Source organism: Bison bison, unplaced genomic scaffold (genome assembly GCF_000754665.1).
Source record: "Bison bison bison isolate TAMUID 2011002044 unplaced genomic scaffold, Bison_UMD1.0 scf7180017864465, whole genome shotgun sequence".
NCBI classification, from domain to species: domain Eukaryota; kingdom Metazoa; phylum Chordata; class Mammalia; order Artiodactyla; family Bovidae; genus Bison; species Bison bison.
Window position 1 is genome coordinate 3,097,869 of NW_011495026.1, and position 16,332 is coordinate 3,114,200.

Here is a 16,332-nt window from a genome sequence, read left to right on the forward strand (position 1 = left end):
CGGTGATGCTATCCAGCCATCTCATCCTCTGCCGTCCCCTTCTCCTCCTGCCCCCAATCCCTCCCAGCATCAGTCTTTTCCAATGAGTCAACTCTTCACATGAGGTGGCCAAAGTATTGGAGTTTCAACTTTAGCATCAATCCTTCCAATGAACACTCAGGACTGATCTCCTTTAGAATGGACTAGTTGGATCTCCTTGCAGTCCAAGGGACTCTCAAGAGTCTTCTCCAACACCACAGTTCAAAAGCATCAATTCTTCAGCACTCAGCTTGCTTCACAGTCCAACTCTCACATCCATACATGACCACTGGAAAAACCATAGCCTTGACTAGACAGACCTTTGTTAGCAAAGTAATGTCTCTGCTTTTGAATATGCTATGTAGGTTGGTCATTAACTTTCCTTCCAAGGAGTAAGCGTCTTCTAATTTCATGGCTGCAGTCACCATTTGCAGTGATTTTGGAGCCCAGAAAAATAAAGTCTGCCACTGTTTCCACTTTTTCCCCATCTATTTGCCATGAAGTGATGGGACCAGATGCCATGGTCTTAGTTTTCTGAATATTGAGCTTTAAGCCAACTTTTCCACTCTCCTCTTTGACTTTCATCGAGAGGCTTTTTAGTTCCTCTTCACTTTCTGCCATAAGGGTGTCATCTGCATATCTGAGGTTATTAATATTTCTCCCGGCAGTCTTGATTCCAGCTTGTGCTTCCTCCAGCCCAGCGTCTCTCATGATGTACTCTGCATATAAGTTAAATAAGCAAGGTGACAATATACAGCCTTGACGTACTTCTTTTCCTGTTTTTAGGCTGGGGCAATCATAGTGCTCACTTCATTTATTTTATGTTTGTCATTATCATTGCCTGATGTCTTGTACCTGGCAAACCACTGTTTTGTTTTTTTGGTGTGTCAGGTGGGAAAATGGACTATGTTACTTTATCTTAAGCATGAGCAGAAGTCCTGTTCAATTTGCCCTACTTTTTAATCTTAAACACAAATACCTTACTCCCACTATAACTCTTCTTTGACCTCATCAAGACCCGTATTCTTTGAACCCTTCATTTTCTTTCATTTCCTTAATTCTTTTGCAGCTTTTTTTTTAATACAGGCTGTAACAGTTTTCCCCACTTTTATATAGTTTCCCCATTGATTCATCTGCTCTTTTGTTATTAATCTTAATGTGACCATGCCCCTGCTTTTGTGGAGCACATAATCAATAACAGCTTTTCCATAGCTTGCTTTTACAGTTCTCATACCCATCTGTTCAATAGCCACAGATAAAAACCTCCTGGATAAGTGCCACCACAGTTTCTAGGTTAACTCATAAATAGTAAGTAATTGGGCTGGGGTTTGAACCCAGGCAATCTAGTTTGAACCCAGTGTTTTATGTTCTTTTCTGTCTGGCAAAGACACTTGCTTGAAAGAAAAATTATGGGCCTGTTTCACTTATGCACACAGAAACTAAAATCCTAAGTAAAATATTAATAGATTGAATCCATCAATGGCTATTAAGCTCATTTGTGTGTGTAAATATATAATACACATACAGTCACCTTCATATTGGATTCATCCCAGCAATGGAAGGGTGGTTAGCATTAGAAAATTATTAAGTATGTAAGAAAAGACCTAGATTAATAAAGAAACATATCAAATGTATGGATTAGAGCACTCAGTATAGTAAACATGTCAGTTCTCCCACAAATTAATGGATAGATTCAATGCAATCCCAAACCTCTATTTGACATGTTTTTAAAATCTATGTAGAAGAGCTGAAAATGGCCAAAAGAGTTCTAAAGAACATCAAGGTGGGAAATTTTATTTTATCAACTATTAAGACATTATAAAAATCCAATTATTAAATCCAACTCTTTGCGACCCCATGGACTGTAGACAGCCAGGCCCCTCTGTCCATGGGATTTTCCAGGCAAGAATGCTGGAGTGGGTTGCCATTTCCTTCTCCAGGGGATCTTCCGATCCAGGAATCAAACTTGCGTCTCCTGCATTGACAGGTGGATTGTTTACCACTGAGCCACCTGAGAAGCCCCTATTATACTGGTAGATAGATAAATACATAGATCAGCTAGCACAGAAACAGATGCATACATCCACAAACACTTGTTGTCTGAAAGAACGGGAAATACAAATCAGTGGAAGAGGGATAGACTGTTGAGCAAATGGTGCTAGGATAATTGGCTGTCTAAATGGGAAAGAAAAAATATCTTTCTCACACCATATAAAAAAATTATTGGTTGAAGGAATACATTCTCTTTAAACTTTCAGAAAAATAGTTAAGAGGATGTCTTTATGATCTCAGGATCATGGATTTCTTCAGCAAACATTTTTGATTGAAAGGAAAATATATATGAATAGACTGCATTAGAAGTAAAAACCTGGATATCTCAAGAAACATCATCAATATAATGACTGCCCCAGCTACAGGGAGGGAGAATATACTTAAAGTAAATATAGTGAAATGTTGATTATCATCCACAATTTAAAAAGGTCTTTCATGAACAAAAATACATTCACACTAATAGAAAAAATAAAACCTGATGAGGTACTAAAAATATGAAAATGTCAATCTCATCAGTAATCCAGAAAATGCAAACTATGAAGTGAAATAAGTGCTTGTTGAATGAAGGAAATGGTAGATTCACATTACAGTAAAATTTCCTCCAGTTTAAAGCAGTCTGTGAAGATTGTTTTCCCTCGTTGATGCATAATTGACTTCTTAACCTATTTCACTTACTGAGATGTCAGATGTAGTATTTTTTCTTACTTAAAACCTTATCAAAAAGCAGTGGTTTGTGTTACTGCTAGAGACCAGACCCTAATTTTAGTGCCATGTGTCAGGTAACTCTTAAAAATTCTGAGGATAACAATAAAAACGAATAATTCTTTTTAAACTTAATAAAAGTTAAAAATGGTTTAACTTATTAATACTTTGTAATTACCTATTTTTTCCTCAGAATGATGTCTTGTTTGTGTACCTGCTCATTTGTGTCCTTACTTTGTGACTCCATGGACTGTAGCCCACAAGACTCCTGTGTCCATGGAATTCTTCAGGCAAGAATACTGGAGTGGGTTGCCATTTTCTTTTCCAACATATGTGTCATGTTTCTCCACTAAATTATGTATGCTTTCAAGGAAGGAACTATTATCTGAAGTTAACAGTGTAGTACCTTTTGTGTGTGTACATTATATATATATATATAAATTTGTATATAGGTAATATGTATGTTCATATATATGTATATTTGCTTATGTGTAACATGCAGAAAAATAGAGAAAATAAATATAAAGCTTAGAGGATTATTACAAAACTCAAAACTCATATAATCATAACCCAGGCCAAAAAACAGAACACTGCTGGCATCCCAGATGACCACTTGTGACTATACCCATTTCCTGCTCCCCAAAGATAAAGATAATATCTGTAATTTTACACTGTAAAAGCTGTTTTGCTTGTGATTAAAATTTATGTGAATAGAGTCATAAACTATGTTGCCTTCTGCATTTGGTATCTTTCATTTAATATTATGTTTTGAGATTTCTTCATATTCTTGCATGTAGATGTAGTATACTCATTTTAATTACTGTAGAATATTATAGTTTATAAATTTATCATTTTTTTCCATTCTTTTGATATATACTTGCAGATGTTTCCATTTTGGGGGCCATTGAGAATAATGCTGTTATCAGTGTTTTCTGTCATATGTGAAGAACTGACTCACCGGAAAATACCCTGATGTTGGGAAAGATTGAGGGCAGGAGGAGAAGGGAAATGACAGAGTATGAGATGATTGGAGGGCATCACTGACTCGATGGACATGAATTAGAGTAAGCTCTGGGAGTTGGTGATGGACAGGGAAGCCTGTTGTGCTGCAGTTCATAGGGTCGTAAAGAGTGGGACAAGATTGAGCAACTGAACTTGGGTAGTATAGTCATTTTCACAGTATTGAGTCTTCCAATCCAAGAACATGGTGTATCTCTCTGTCAACTCAAATCAGTCTTTGAGTTCTTTCATCAGTGTCTTAACAGTTTTTTGAGTACAGATCTTTTACCTCCTTAGGTAGGTTTATTCCTAGGTATTTTATTCTTTTGTTGCAGTGATAATTGGGGTTATTTCCTTAACTTCTCTTTTAGATCTTTTGTTATTTATTAGTGTACAGGAATGCAAGAGGTTTCTGTGCATTGATTTTGTATTTTACCAGATTCATTGATTAGCTCTTGTAGTTTTCTAGTGGCATCTTTAGGATTCTCTGTGTATCGTAGAATGTCATCTGCAAACAGTGACAGTTTTTCTTCCCAGGTCTTCATTTCACATAGAATTGATTTTTATGAATAATGGTTTGTTCTTTTCTACAAGCATATCCAGCTGACCTGGAACCACTTACAAAAAGATTGTGCTCCCCTCTTTATTACTCTGAAGTGCCCTTTGATCACAGTTGAAGTGCTCATATATATGAGAAATATACCCACATGGGTATATTTCTGGATCCTGCATTCTCTTCCATAAGTTAGTTTTGTTTATATAACTATCACACAGTCTAAATGCCAATAACTTTTTAATAAATCTTGATCTCTGGTTGAACAAGTCCTCCCCCCGTGTTCTTCTTTCACAAAATATTGTTTTTCTTATTGCATTTCTACCTATATTTTTATTTTTTATGTTTTTTATGGATAGGGCATCATGCTATTTTAATTTGCTTTTCCCTAATGCACAATGCTTATTGTTTTCCAGTAATTCCCCAATGTCGATCAACTAATACATGCTTATTTCCCATCTCTATATATTATTCTAAAAGATGGCTACACATAGTCCTATTTAATTTGGAGTGTTTGATTTCTTATTGTGGATTTTTTTCCTGGTTTTTTGAGTACCTTGCATGCAAACTGTTCTCCGGTTATGTGTTTTGAAAATGTATTCTCATAGCCAGAGGTTTGTCTTTCCATTCTTTAAACATTGTCCTTCACAAAGTAAGCAGTTTACGTTTAATAAAGTCCATATTAGCAATTTTTTCTTTCATGGGTTGTGCTTCTTGTGTTGTATATGAAAATGAATTGTCAAAGTATAACTCATGTAGATTTTCTGTTTTCCACTATAGTTTTGGTAGTTTCATATTTTGTATTTAAGACAATGAAGGATTTTTAATGAATTTCTAAGATGCAGAGTTTGTGTCTTTACTTTCTTATGGTTCTCCATTTGTATCTTCCTCATTTGTTGATGATGACTAAAGACTTAAAAGTCTATATTTTCTGTGTTACTGTGCTTTTTATTCCTTTGGCCAAGGTCAAGTTGTCTGCGTTTGCATGTGTATACTAGTGGGCTCTATTCTGTTCCATCTATCTTTGTTTTTATTTGTTTAAAATATGATGCTCTCTTGATTATTTTAGCTTTCTAGAAAATCTTGAAGTCAGAAAGCGTGAGTTCATCAACTTCATCAGTATTGTCTTCACTGCTCAATGCAGTGTTTAAATCAACACTGCATTAAATCAATTGTTTAATATCTGCAAAATAATCTGAGTTTTTTATTGCGATTGTATTGATCTTTAAGTCAATTTAAGAGGAATTGACATCTTAATATTGTGGTTTTTGGTGATTAACAAAAACTATATCTCAATTGATTTTTTTTCATTGCTTTCAAGAATGTTTCATATCTTTTTTCTTTAAAAGAAAATCATTCAATTTATTGAAAGAATAAAAGAACCAGTCCATCTATTTTCCTCTGGCTCCCTCTACCCCCACCCTCCACTTCTTACAGTCACCAGTCTGTTCCCTGTATCTGTGAGCTTGGTTTCTTTCTTTTCATGTGATATTTGTCTTTCTCTGTTATTTATTTAACTTCATAATACTCTGAAGATCCATTCATATTGTCACAAATGGCAAGACTTCTTTCTTTTTTATGGCTAAGTAATAGTCCATTGTATGTATACCACAATTTATTTATTTATCCAACAATAGAAATTTAGGTTGTTTCCATATCTTGGCTATTGTAAATAATGCTGCAGTGAACATGTGGTGCATATCTTTTCAAATTATTGTTTTCATTTTCTTTAGATAAATACTCAGAAATGGAACTGCCAGATCATACTGTAGTTCTGTTTTTAATTTTTTGAGGAACTAAAACCTCCAGACCTTCAAAATAGTTGTACCAATTTATATTTACATTTTTACCAATAATACACATCTCCACATCTTCACCAACACTTGTTATTTCTTTTTTTTTTTTGATAATTGCCATTCTAATGGGAATGAGGTGATATCTTATTGTGGTTTTAATTTGCATTTTCTTGATGATTAGTGATGTTGAATATCTTTTCATGTCTGTTGGCCATCTGTTTGCTTTGGGAAAATGTCTATTGAGATCTTCTGCCCGTTTTTTAATCCAGTTTTGTGTCTTTTTTGTGGCTATTGAGTTGTGTGAGGTTCTTTGTATATTTTGGATATGTTCCCATTATCAGGTATATGATTTGCAGTTATTTTCTCTCATTGAGGGTAGGTTGCCTTTTCATTTTATTGATAGCTTTCTTTGCTATGCAGGTGCTTTTTCCTAAGAAGTTTCAAATGAAACTGCATTTTCACAATGAGTCAGTTCAGAATATTTTTCAATTTGTTCTGTCATTCATCCTGAGACCGATAGGTTATTGAAAGGTAATTTCTTACATAACGGATATTTTTCTGATAGTTTTTGTCTCTCGATTCTGGCCTAATTTTGGTATTATCAGGTAATGTACTCTCTTTGGCTTTCCAGGGGAGCAAAAGTAAGTTTCCTGTACCCTTATAGATTGTTGCCTGTGACCCCCTATTGTAAAAGACAGACTAATAGGAGAAAACAAACAAGTTTAATAACGTGTTTACCTTCTGTATACATTCTGAAAATGTTTTTTTAACACTGTAGCTTTGGCATTTAAAGGAGTTTTTCTGTTTTTCTGTGTCAGTGATGTATACAGTGACCCAGAAAAACTCCTTTAAATGGCAAAGCTACAGTGTTAAAAAACATTTTCAGATAAAGACAAAAGGAGATATTGAAAAAGACGGTGAGCGGTTACAAGAAGTTACCAAGAAAAGTACAGTAAACAAGAGTAAAATTGTTACACAGATTTAAGTCATTACCTTGGGCTTCTCCAGTGGCTCAGATGGTAAAGAATCTGCCTACAGTGCAGGAGAAGACCTGGATTCGATCCCTGGGTAGCGAAGACACCCATGGGGAAGGGAATGGCTGCTCACGCCAGCATTCTTGCCTGGAGAATTCCATGCATAGAGGAACCTGTCAGGCTGCTGTCTATAGGGTCGCAAAGAGTCAGACACAACTGAGTGACTAAGGCTTTCAGGGCTTCCCTCTGGCTCAGACAGCGAACATCTACTTGCCATGTGAGAGAACCAGGTTTGATCCCTGGGTTGGGAAGATCTGAAGAAGGAAATGTCTGCCCACTCCAGTATTCTTGCCTGGAGAATTCCACGGACAGTAAAGAGCCTGTCAAGCTGCAGTCCATAGGGTCACAAAGAGTCGGACGTGACTGAGCGACTAACACTTTCTCTCTCTGGTATAAAGAGGGGGACGTGCTTACAAATGGAATTTTTCCTCATAAATGTAAATATCTTTAACAAAAGGGTAACTTCTAGTCAATTTTTCAAAGCTTTTCCTATTCTGTTTCTTAAGAATTATCAGCCTAAAATACTTCTTATGCCAAAGAGATGTATTTTAGGGTGGTATATTCTCTTCAGTTTAAGTCTTTTGAAAGTTAAGATTTACTCTTATTTGAAGTTTTAGTTTTTCTTCTTTTTTTAACTGAAGTCTACTTGCTGCACAATATTATATAAGTTATGAGTGTACATTATAGTGATTTGCAATTGTTAAAGGTTATATTCTGTTTATAAAGTTTTGACTATATTCTCCATATTATACAATATATTCTTGTAGCTTTTTTGTACCTAAGGCGCTGTACCTCTTACTCCCCTACCTCAGTCTAGCCTCCCCCTCTTCTCACTGGTAACCACAAATTTGTTCTCTATATCTGTAAGTCTGCTTCTTTTAGATTATATTCACTCACTTGTTGTATGTTTTAGATTCCACATGTAGGTGATATCATACAACAATTGTCTTCTGACTTATTTCACTTAGCATAATAATCTCCAGTTCCGTCCATATTGCTGCAAATGACAAAATTGCCCTCTTTTTATGGTGGAGTTGTATTCCATCTTTATCTATTCATCCATTAATAGGCACTTAGGTTGTTTCTATATATCTTGGCAATTGCAAATAATGCATCTTATGAATATTGGGGTGCATGTATGTTTTCAAATTAGTGTTTTTGTTTTTTATGGATATGCACCCAGGAGTGGAATTGCTGGGTCACGCAGTAGTTCTATTTTTAGTTTTTTGAGAAGCCTTTATACTGTTTTGTTTTTTTTTTTTTCTTTTTACAATGATTGGAACAATTTAACATTCTCACCAACAGGGTAAGAGGGTTTCCTTTTCTCCACATACTCATCAGCATTTGTTATCTGCATTCTTTTTGATGATGATCATTCTGACAGGTGTGAGGTGATCTCAGTGTGGTTTTGATTTGCAATCCCTGATAATTAGTGATGTTGAGCATCTTTCTATGTGCCTATTGGCCATCTACATTTCCTCTTTGGAAAAAATGTGTTTGTTATTTATGCCCACTTTTTAATCACGTTATTTGTTTCTTGATGTTGAGTTGTTTGAGCTGTTTATGCATGTTGGATATCAATCCCTTAATCGTCATATGACTTGTAAATATTATCTCCCACCTTGTAGATTGTCTTTTCATTTTTGCCCTTGCTGGGCAAAAGCTTTTAAGTTCAGTAAGGTCTCATTAGTTGATTTTTGGTTTTATTTCCTTTGCCTTAGCAGACATACCCAAAACAATATTGCTTCAATTTATGTCAAGTGTGTTCTGACTTTGTTCTCCTTTAGAAGTTTTATGGCTTCCAGTCTTACATTTAGGTCTTTAATCTGTTTTGAGTTTATTTTTGTATATGGTGTCAAGAGATGTTCTAATTTTGTTCTTTTACATGTAAGCTGTCCAGTTTTCCCAGCACCATTTATTGAAGCAACTGTCTTTTCTCTATGGTGTAGTCTTACCTCCTTTGTCATAGGTTAATTGAACATAAGAGTATGAGTTTATTTCTGGGCTCTCTATCCTGTTGCATTGATCTGTGTTGTCTGCTTTTGTGTAGTACAATATTGTTTTGATTACTGTAACTTTGTAGTATAGTCTGAAGTCGGGGATCATGATTCCTTACCTCTGTCTTCTTTGTCGAGATTGTTTCGGCTAGTCAGAATCTTTTGTGTTTCCATGCAAATTTTACAATTATTTGGTCTAGGCCTATGAAAAATGCCATTGACATTTTGATAGGGATTGCATTGAATCTGTAGATTGTCTTGAGTAGTATGGTGATTTTTAACAATATTGACTCTTCCAATTCAGCTTCATAGTATATCTTTTTATATATTCATGTCTTAAGTTTCTTTCCTCAGTATCATATAGTTTTTAGGATACAGGTTTTTTTCTTTATTCCTATTTTATTTTGATATAATGGTCAGTAGTTCAGTTCAGTTGCTCAGTCATGTACAGCTCTTTGCGACCCATGGACCACAGCACACCAGGCTTCCCTGTCCATTGCCAACTTTTGGAGTTTACTCAAACTCATGTCCATTAAGTCAGTGATCCCATCCAACCATCTCATCCTCTGTCGTCCCCTTTTCCTCCTGCTCCCAATCCCTCCCAGCATCAGGGTTTTTTCCCATGAGTCAGTTTTTTGCATCAGGTGGCCAAAGTATTGGAGTTTCAGCTTCAGCTTCAGTCCTTCCAATGAATATTCGGGACTTATTTCCTTTAGGATGGACTGGTTGGATCTCCTTGCACTCCAAGGGACTCTCTAGAGTCTTCTCCAACACCACAGTTCAAAAACATCAATTCTTCGACACTCAGCTTTCTTTATAGTCCAACTCTCACATCTATACATGACTACTGGAAAAACCATAACTTTGACTAGACAGACCTTTGTTGGCAAAGTAATGTCTCTGCTTTTTAATATGCTGTCCAGGTTGGTTATAACTTTTCTTCCCAGGAGCAAGTGTCTTAATGTCATGGTGGCAGTCACCATCTGCAGTGATTTTGGAGCCCAGAAAAATAAAGTCAGTCACTGTTTCCACTGTTTACCCATCTATTCGCCGTGAAGTGATGGGACTGGATGCCATGATCTTAGTTTTCTGAATGTTGCTTTTTAAGCCAGCTTTTTCACTCTCCTCTTTCACTTGCATCAAGAGGCTCTTTAGTTCTTCTTCACTTTCTGCCTTAAGGGTGGTGTCATCTGCATATCTGAGGTTATTGATATTTCTCCTGGCAATCTTGATTCCAGCTTGTGCTTCATCCAGCCCAACATTTCTCATGATGTACTCTGCATATAAGTTAAATAAGCAGGGTGACAATATACAGCCTTGACGTACTCCTTTCCATATTTGAAACCAGTCTGTTGTTTCATGTCCAGCTCTAACTGGTGCTTCCTGACCCGCATACAGATTTCTCAGGAGGTAGGTCAGATGGTCTGGTATTCCCATCTCTTTAAGAATTTTCCAGAGCTTGTTGTGGTCCGCACAATCAAAGGCTTTGGCATAGTCAATGAAGCAGAAGTAGATATTTTTCTGGAAGTCTCTTGCTTTTTTGATGATCCAGTGGATGTTGACAATTTGATCTCTGCTTCCTAATGGTAAATGGGATTGTTTCCTTAATTTCTTTTTCTGATACTTCGTTTTAAGTGTCTAGAAATGTAACAGATTTCTGTATATTACTTTTATATCTGGCAACTTTACCAAATTCATCGATAAATCCTGGTAGTTTTCTGGTGGCATCATTAGGATTTTCTATATATAGTATCATGTCATTTACAAACAGTGACAGTTTTACTACTTTTCCAATTTGGATTCCTGTTATTTCCTTTTCTTCTCTGATTGCTGTGGCCAGGACTTCCAAAACTATGTTGAATAAAAGTGGCAAGAGTTCCTGATCTTAGAGGAAGTACTGTAAGGTTTTCATTGTTGAATGTGATGTTTGCCATGTATGACCTTTATTGAGTTGAGGTATGTTTCCTGTATGGCTGGTTTCTGAGGATTTTTTATCGTAAATGGATGTTGAATTTTGTTGAAATGTTTTTCTACATCTATTGTGTTGATCATATGGTTTTTATTCTTCAATTTGTTAATGTGGTATATCACATTGATATTTATGGATATTGAAAAATCCTTGGGATGAATCCCATCTAAATATTCAAAAACTCAAGAGACTTACTCTTTTGTCAGCAAATTATCAGTTTTAAATGTCCCATGTGATCTTGAAAGAATGAGTTTTGTATATTTGTTGGGTGCTGTATTCTATTGTGGGGCTTCCCACATAGCACAGTGGTAAAGAATCAGCCTGCCAATGCAGGAGATGCAAGAGAGCTAGGTTCGATCCACTAGTCAGGAAGGAGGAGGAAATGGCAACCTACTCCAATATATTTTTATGGAAAATTCCATGGGCAGAGGAGCCTGGTGGACTATACAGTCCATGGAGTTGCAAAGAGTCAGACATGACTGAGAGACAGAGCCCACATATACACACATGTTCTATTGGGGCTTCTTAGGTGGCTAGTGGTAAAGAATCCTCCTTCCAGTCCTGGAGATGAGGGGATATGCACGTTCAATCCCTGGGCTGGGACGATCCCCTGGAGGAGTAAATGGCAGCCCACTCCAGTATTCCTGCCTGGATAATCCCATGGATAGTGAGGCCTGGTAGGCTATAGTCTGTGGGGTCACAAGGGATTGGATATGACTGAGTGACTGAGCACGCATGCATGCATGTTCTATTGTATTGCTTTTCTTGCTTTAAATGGAAATATTATCTTGTAGTTTCTGAGAGTCTTTGGCTCTTCTGGACCTTCTTTTCCATTGTGTCTTGCCTTTTCCTTTTTAATTTGAATGCTTAGTCTTAGAGTTTCTCCTCTGTGTGGAGGTTTGTTCTGAAAGAGAATTTCAGCAGTTTTTAACTTCTAAAGAAGTATAGTTTAGTCTTATTCTCCAACTCTTTTCACATCTAGTAGCAGGAATAAAAAAATAAATGTGGAAGGTACTTTTTCTTGACCTCTAAGAATCTGAAGAGCAAGCCCAGAGAGACTGAGAATTAAAACTTTCAGAATCAGAAAAATTTGTTCTTTTAGCTGTTCTTTTTCCCATTGGTAGTAATTATTTAGGAGAAGGCAATGGCAGCCAACTCCAATACTCTTGCCTGGGAAATCCCATGTACCCTGGTAGGCTATAGTCCATAGGGTCGCTAAGAGTTGCACACAACTGAGCGACTTCACTTTCACTTTTCACTTTCATGCACTGGAGAAGGAAATGGCAACCCACACCAGTATTCTTGCCTGAAGAATCCCAGGAATAGGGGAGCCTGGTGGGAGGCTGTCTATGGGGTCACACAGAGTCGGACATGACTGACGTGACTTAGCAGGAGCAGCAGTAATTATTTGACTTAGGTGTATAGACTATCTAAATTCTAAAATGATGTCTTCAGAATGATTTATTTTGAACAGCAGTGGAGACTAACAGTTTTGCATTGGATATATCAAATAATATCTACTTTATTTCTGTCTTTCAAAGTTGAACATTACAAATTGGTTTTTCTTTTTGTTTCAGACCAAAGACTAAATGAAACCCTTAGGCGGTATCAAATGGAAAATTTTTTCAAATATTCAACAGTACAGGTATGTAAATTAAATTGGGGTCTAACAAATTAAGTTCAAACTTGGTTGTAAATATTTCTGTATTTGACAAGTGTAGAATAAATGCTACTTAGGATTATTCCATGTGAAGTTGCCTATAGCACTTGAAAATTTTTCTTACAACTCTGATTCTTGTAAGAAAGCAAAGTTGTTCTTGTTTAATGACTATAAATTCTTTGACCATAGAAATTGCCTTTGTCCCCACCAGAGTTTGAGCTTACAATATATGTATATGGTGTTAAAATGTCAGAATTGTAAAATGAGAACTCATTAGACTTTTGAAACATCCCAAAATTGTTATTAGGATACATCCAGTTATAAACTTTAACTCTCAATTCTCATAAATTTAACAGAAGCATGAACTAACTCAGAATAAGAAATAATATAAGGCATTATTTTAATTTTTTTTCTTGGGCATTTTTATTTAAATATTGTATTAATTTTTTTTTTGACCAATAAAGTATACTTACTGGTACAATCTGAGTTACAGGATATTAAAAGAAAAATAGCTCCTAGGTTACTGAATCAGTAAAGAAATACTTTGCTTTTGACATAAATAAATCTTATAATTAAAACTGCAATTGCTTTTAAGGTATTAAAAGGAAGTTGTTTTTTTAAGATACTAGGTGATAGAGAATCTCATGATCCACTAGCCTCGACATTTTGCTCAGATTCGTAGGTTCTTTTGCTTCTGCTTGATGTCAAATGGAAATATCCCTGAAGGGAGGATTCAAACAAAAGATTGATTTTAAAGCCTGAGTAAACCTCTGAGTATGGAATTGCATCCTGTCTCCTGAAATCTGGCTGACTTGATTACAAAAGATGGTTTTACCAAATAAAATTATTGACTGTAGGTAGCCCTTTATGTCGGAGAAGGCGATGGCACCCCATTCCGGTGTTCTTGCCTGGTGAATCCCAGGGATGGCGGAGCCTGGTGGGCTGCCGTCTCTGGTGTCGTACAGAGTCGGACACGACTGAAGCGACTAAGCAGCAGCAGCAGCAGCAGCCCTTTATGTGCACCTTCACTGTGTACTGTTAATTTTGTTTGTTTTTGGCTGCACTGGTCTTCACTGCTTTCCAAGGACTGTCTCTAGTTGCGGTGAGCGGGGGCTACTCTTTGTTGCTATATGTGGTCTTCTCATTTCGAAGCACAGGCTTTAGGCATTTAAGCTTCAGTATTGCAGCATGTGGGCTCAGAAGTTGTGATGTGCGGGCCCTAGAGCTTGCAGCTCTCAGTAGTTGTGGCACATGGGCTTAGTTGCCCGTGCATCAGCAGGCAGATTTTTATCCACTGTGTCACCATAGAAGTTTATATATCCTGTGATTATAATTAAAGCTGACGGTAACATACTAAGTAGGGACAGGTTTTCCCTTACTTCATAGAGTACTCTTTGGTAAAATTATGTAGCTCCTTTAATTCTTTGAAGGTACATGTCCTTACATGTACTATTGTCAGTCATACAGTCAAATCTTAATTTTTATTTCTTATTTTTCATATTAGTATATCGTTACTGCCTAAGATTCCTTTGCGCAGTATGCCTTCTCTTCAGAACATGTTGCTGTCTCAAGACTCCAGTCCCCACAGTCTTGCCTTTCACTATATACTTTGTATTAGTGAGTGGGAGGTGATAGGGAGCTTGAGAGGGAGTTTAATTTGATTTCTAGCATAAAGGTCCCGGAGAAGGCAATGGCACCCCACTCCAGTACTCTTGCCTGGAAAATCCCATGGATGGAGGAGCCTGGTAGGCTGCAGTCCATGGGGTCGCTAAGAGTCGGACACGACTGAGAGACTTCCCTTTCACTTTTCACTTTCCTGCATTGGAGAAGGAAATGGCAACCCACTCCAGTGTTCTGGCCTGGAGAATCCCAGGGACGGGGGAGCGTGGTGGGCTGCTGTCTATGGGGTTGCACAGAGTCGGACACGACTGAAGTGACTTAGCAGCAGCAGCAGCATAAAGGTCCGTATCCTTGGCCATATGCAGTTCACCTTGGGGGATTTTTCACCCCAGAAACCATTATTCTGGTTTCTGATAAAATACTCAGAAGGAGTTTTCTTTTGTTGTTGGTGTTTTTTTTGTTTTGTTTTTGCTTTCTCTTTGTTTCATAGTAAAGGAAGAGAGAGGTAGGAGTTAACTGTTCATTATCAAAGAGTAAGTGGGACCAGGTGCACTGGCTCAGATCTCGTTCCTATAATTTTAGTTGTTGCTACTAGCAACAGAAATTCTTCATAAATTTGTTTGCCCGTTTTGTTTAGCTGCGTTTCCCAAGTTCCTAGAATAATTTTTGTTATATACTCAATAAATATTTGTTGAATTAATGGAACAACTATAACCTTCCTCTTCTTCCCTCCTACCTACTTTTCTTCCAACATTGTGTGAGCTCTGTTGCCAGATATAATGAAAGTGGAGATGTAAAAAGTCACGATCAGCTTGAGAAATATAAATAGTTCATGCTTTTTGTTCTGTTTTTAAAGGTAAAATCCTAGTGAACTGTCCTTTTTTCTCATACTAGGTACTGTAAAATTGCCAGGACTTGTGTTAAATGGACATATTTTTGTGAAACCCTTTTTCCAATATCGAAAAAACCTGCAGTAGTTTGATATTTCTTATATTTTAAGTTGGTACTTCAAGGATAATTTTTACAGGAACTGTATTCTAAGTAAAAGCTAAAATTCTTTAGTATTGTTACCATGTAATGATCATTGAGACTTCTTTTGGATCAAAATAAGTTCTGTGAATTGCCTTAAGATTTTTTTATATAGCATTGTTTCTTAAGAAAATACAAGATCTAATACCTTTATAATAAATAGTAATACTTAAATTCTGTGGATTTAAATGGAAAGAGTCTTCCAGTGTCTTTAATAGCTTATATATTTAATATATTTGGTTCCTAATACCTTCATAATTCATTCTTTTTTTTTTAATTTTATTTTATTTTTAAACTTTACATAATTGTATTAGTTTTGCCAAATATCAAATGAATCCGCCACCGGTATACATGTGTTCCCCATTCATTCTTTAAAAAACCTTTTCCCTTATAATTTTATATAACTTTCTAAAGATATTTTATTATAATTTGTACTTTATACTGGACTTATGGTTGATTTACAATGTTGTTAGTTTCAAATACAGCAAAGTGATTCAATTATACATAAACATATATCCATTCTTTTTCAGATTCCTATCCCATATGGGTTATTATGAGATAGTGAGTAGAGTTCCCTGTGCTATACAGTTGGTGCTTGTTGACTGCCTGTGTATAGTATCATATATATATTAATCCCAAACTCCTGATTTATTCCTCTCCCCAACTTTCCCGATTGATAGCCATAAGTTTTTTTTTTGACATCTGTTTCTGTTTTGTGAATAAGTTCATTTGTATTATCTTTTTAAATTCTACATACAAGTGATATCATATGATTTTTGTCTTTTCTGCACCTTGGTCACTTAGTATGATAATCTCTGGGTCCATCCATGTTGCTGCAAATGGTATTGTTTCCTTCTTTTTATTTTGAAGAACTAGTTAGCATTATTCAAAAATTAAAAAATC

At 36.2% G+C, this 16,332-nt stretch overlaps 1 protein-coding gene across 2 annotated transcripts in view; it reads left to right on the forward strand.

Annotated features, from left to right (window-relative positions):
* Positions 1-16,332, forward strand: part of SCLT1 (sodium channel and clathrin linker 1) — a 230,296-nt gene that overhangs the window by 5,408 nt on the left and 208,556 nt on the right. For both annotated transcript variants that reach the window (XM_010860232.1, XM_010860233.1), the window contains exon 2: positions 12,698-12,765. In XM_010860232.1, coding sequence (XP_010858534.1) covers positions 12,698-12,765 — 68 coding nt within the window. The remainder of the gene's footprint in view (positions 1-12,697; positions 12,766-16,332) is intronic.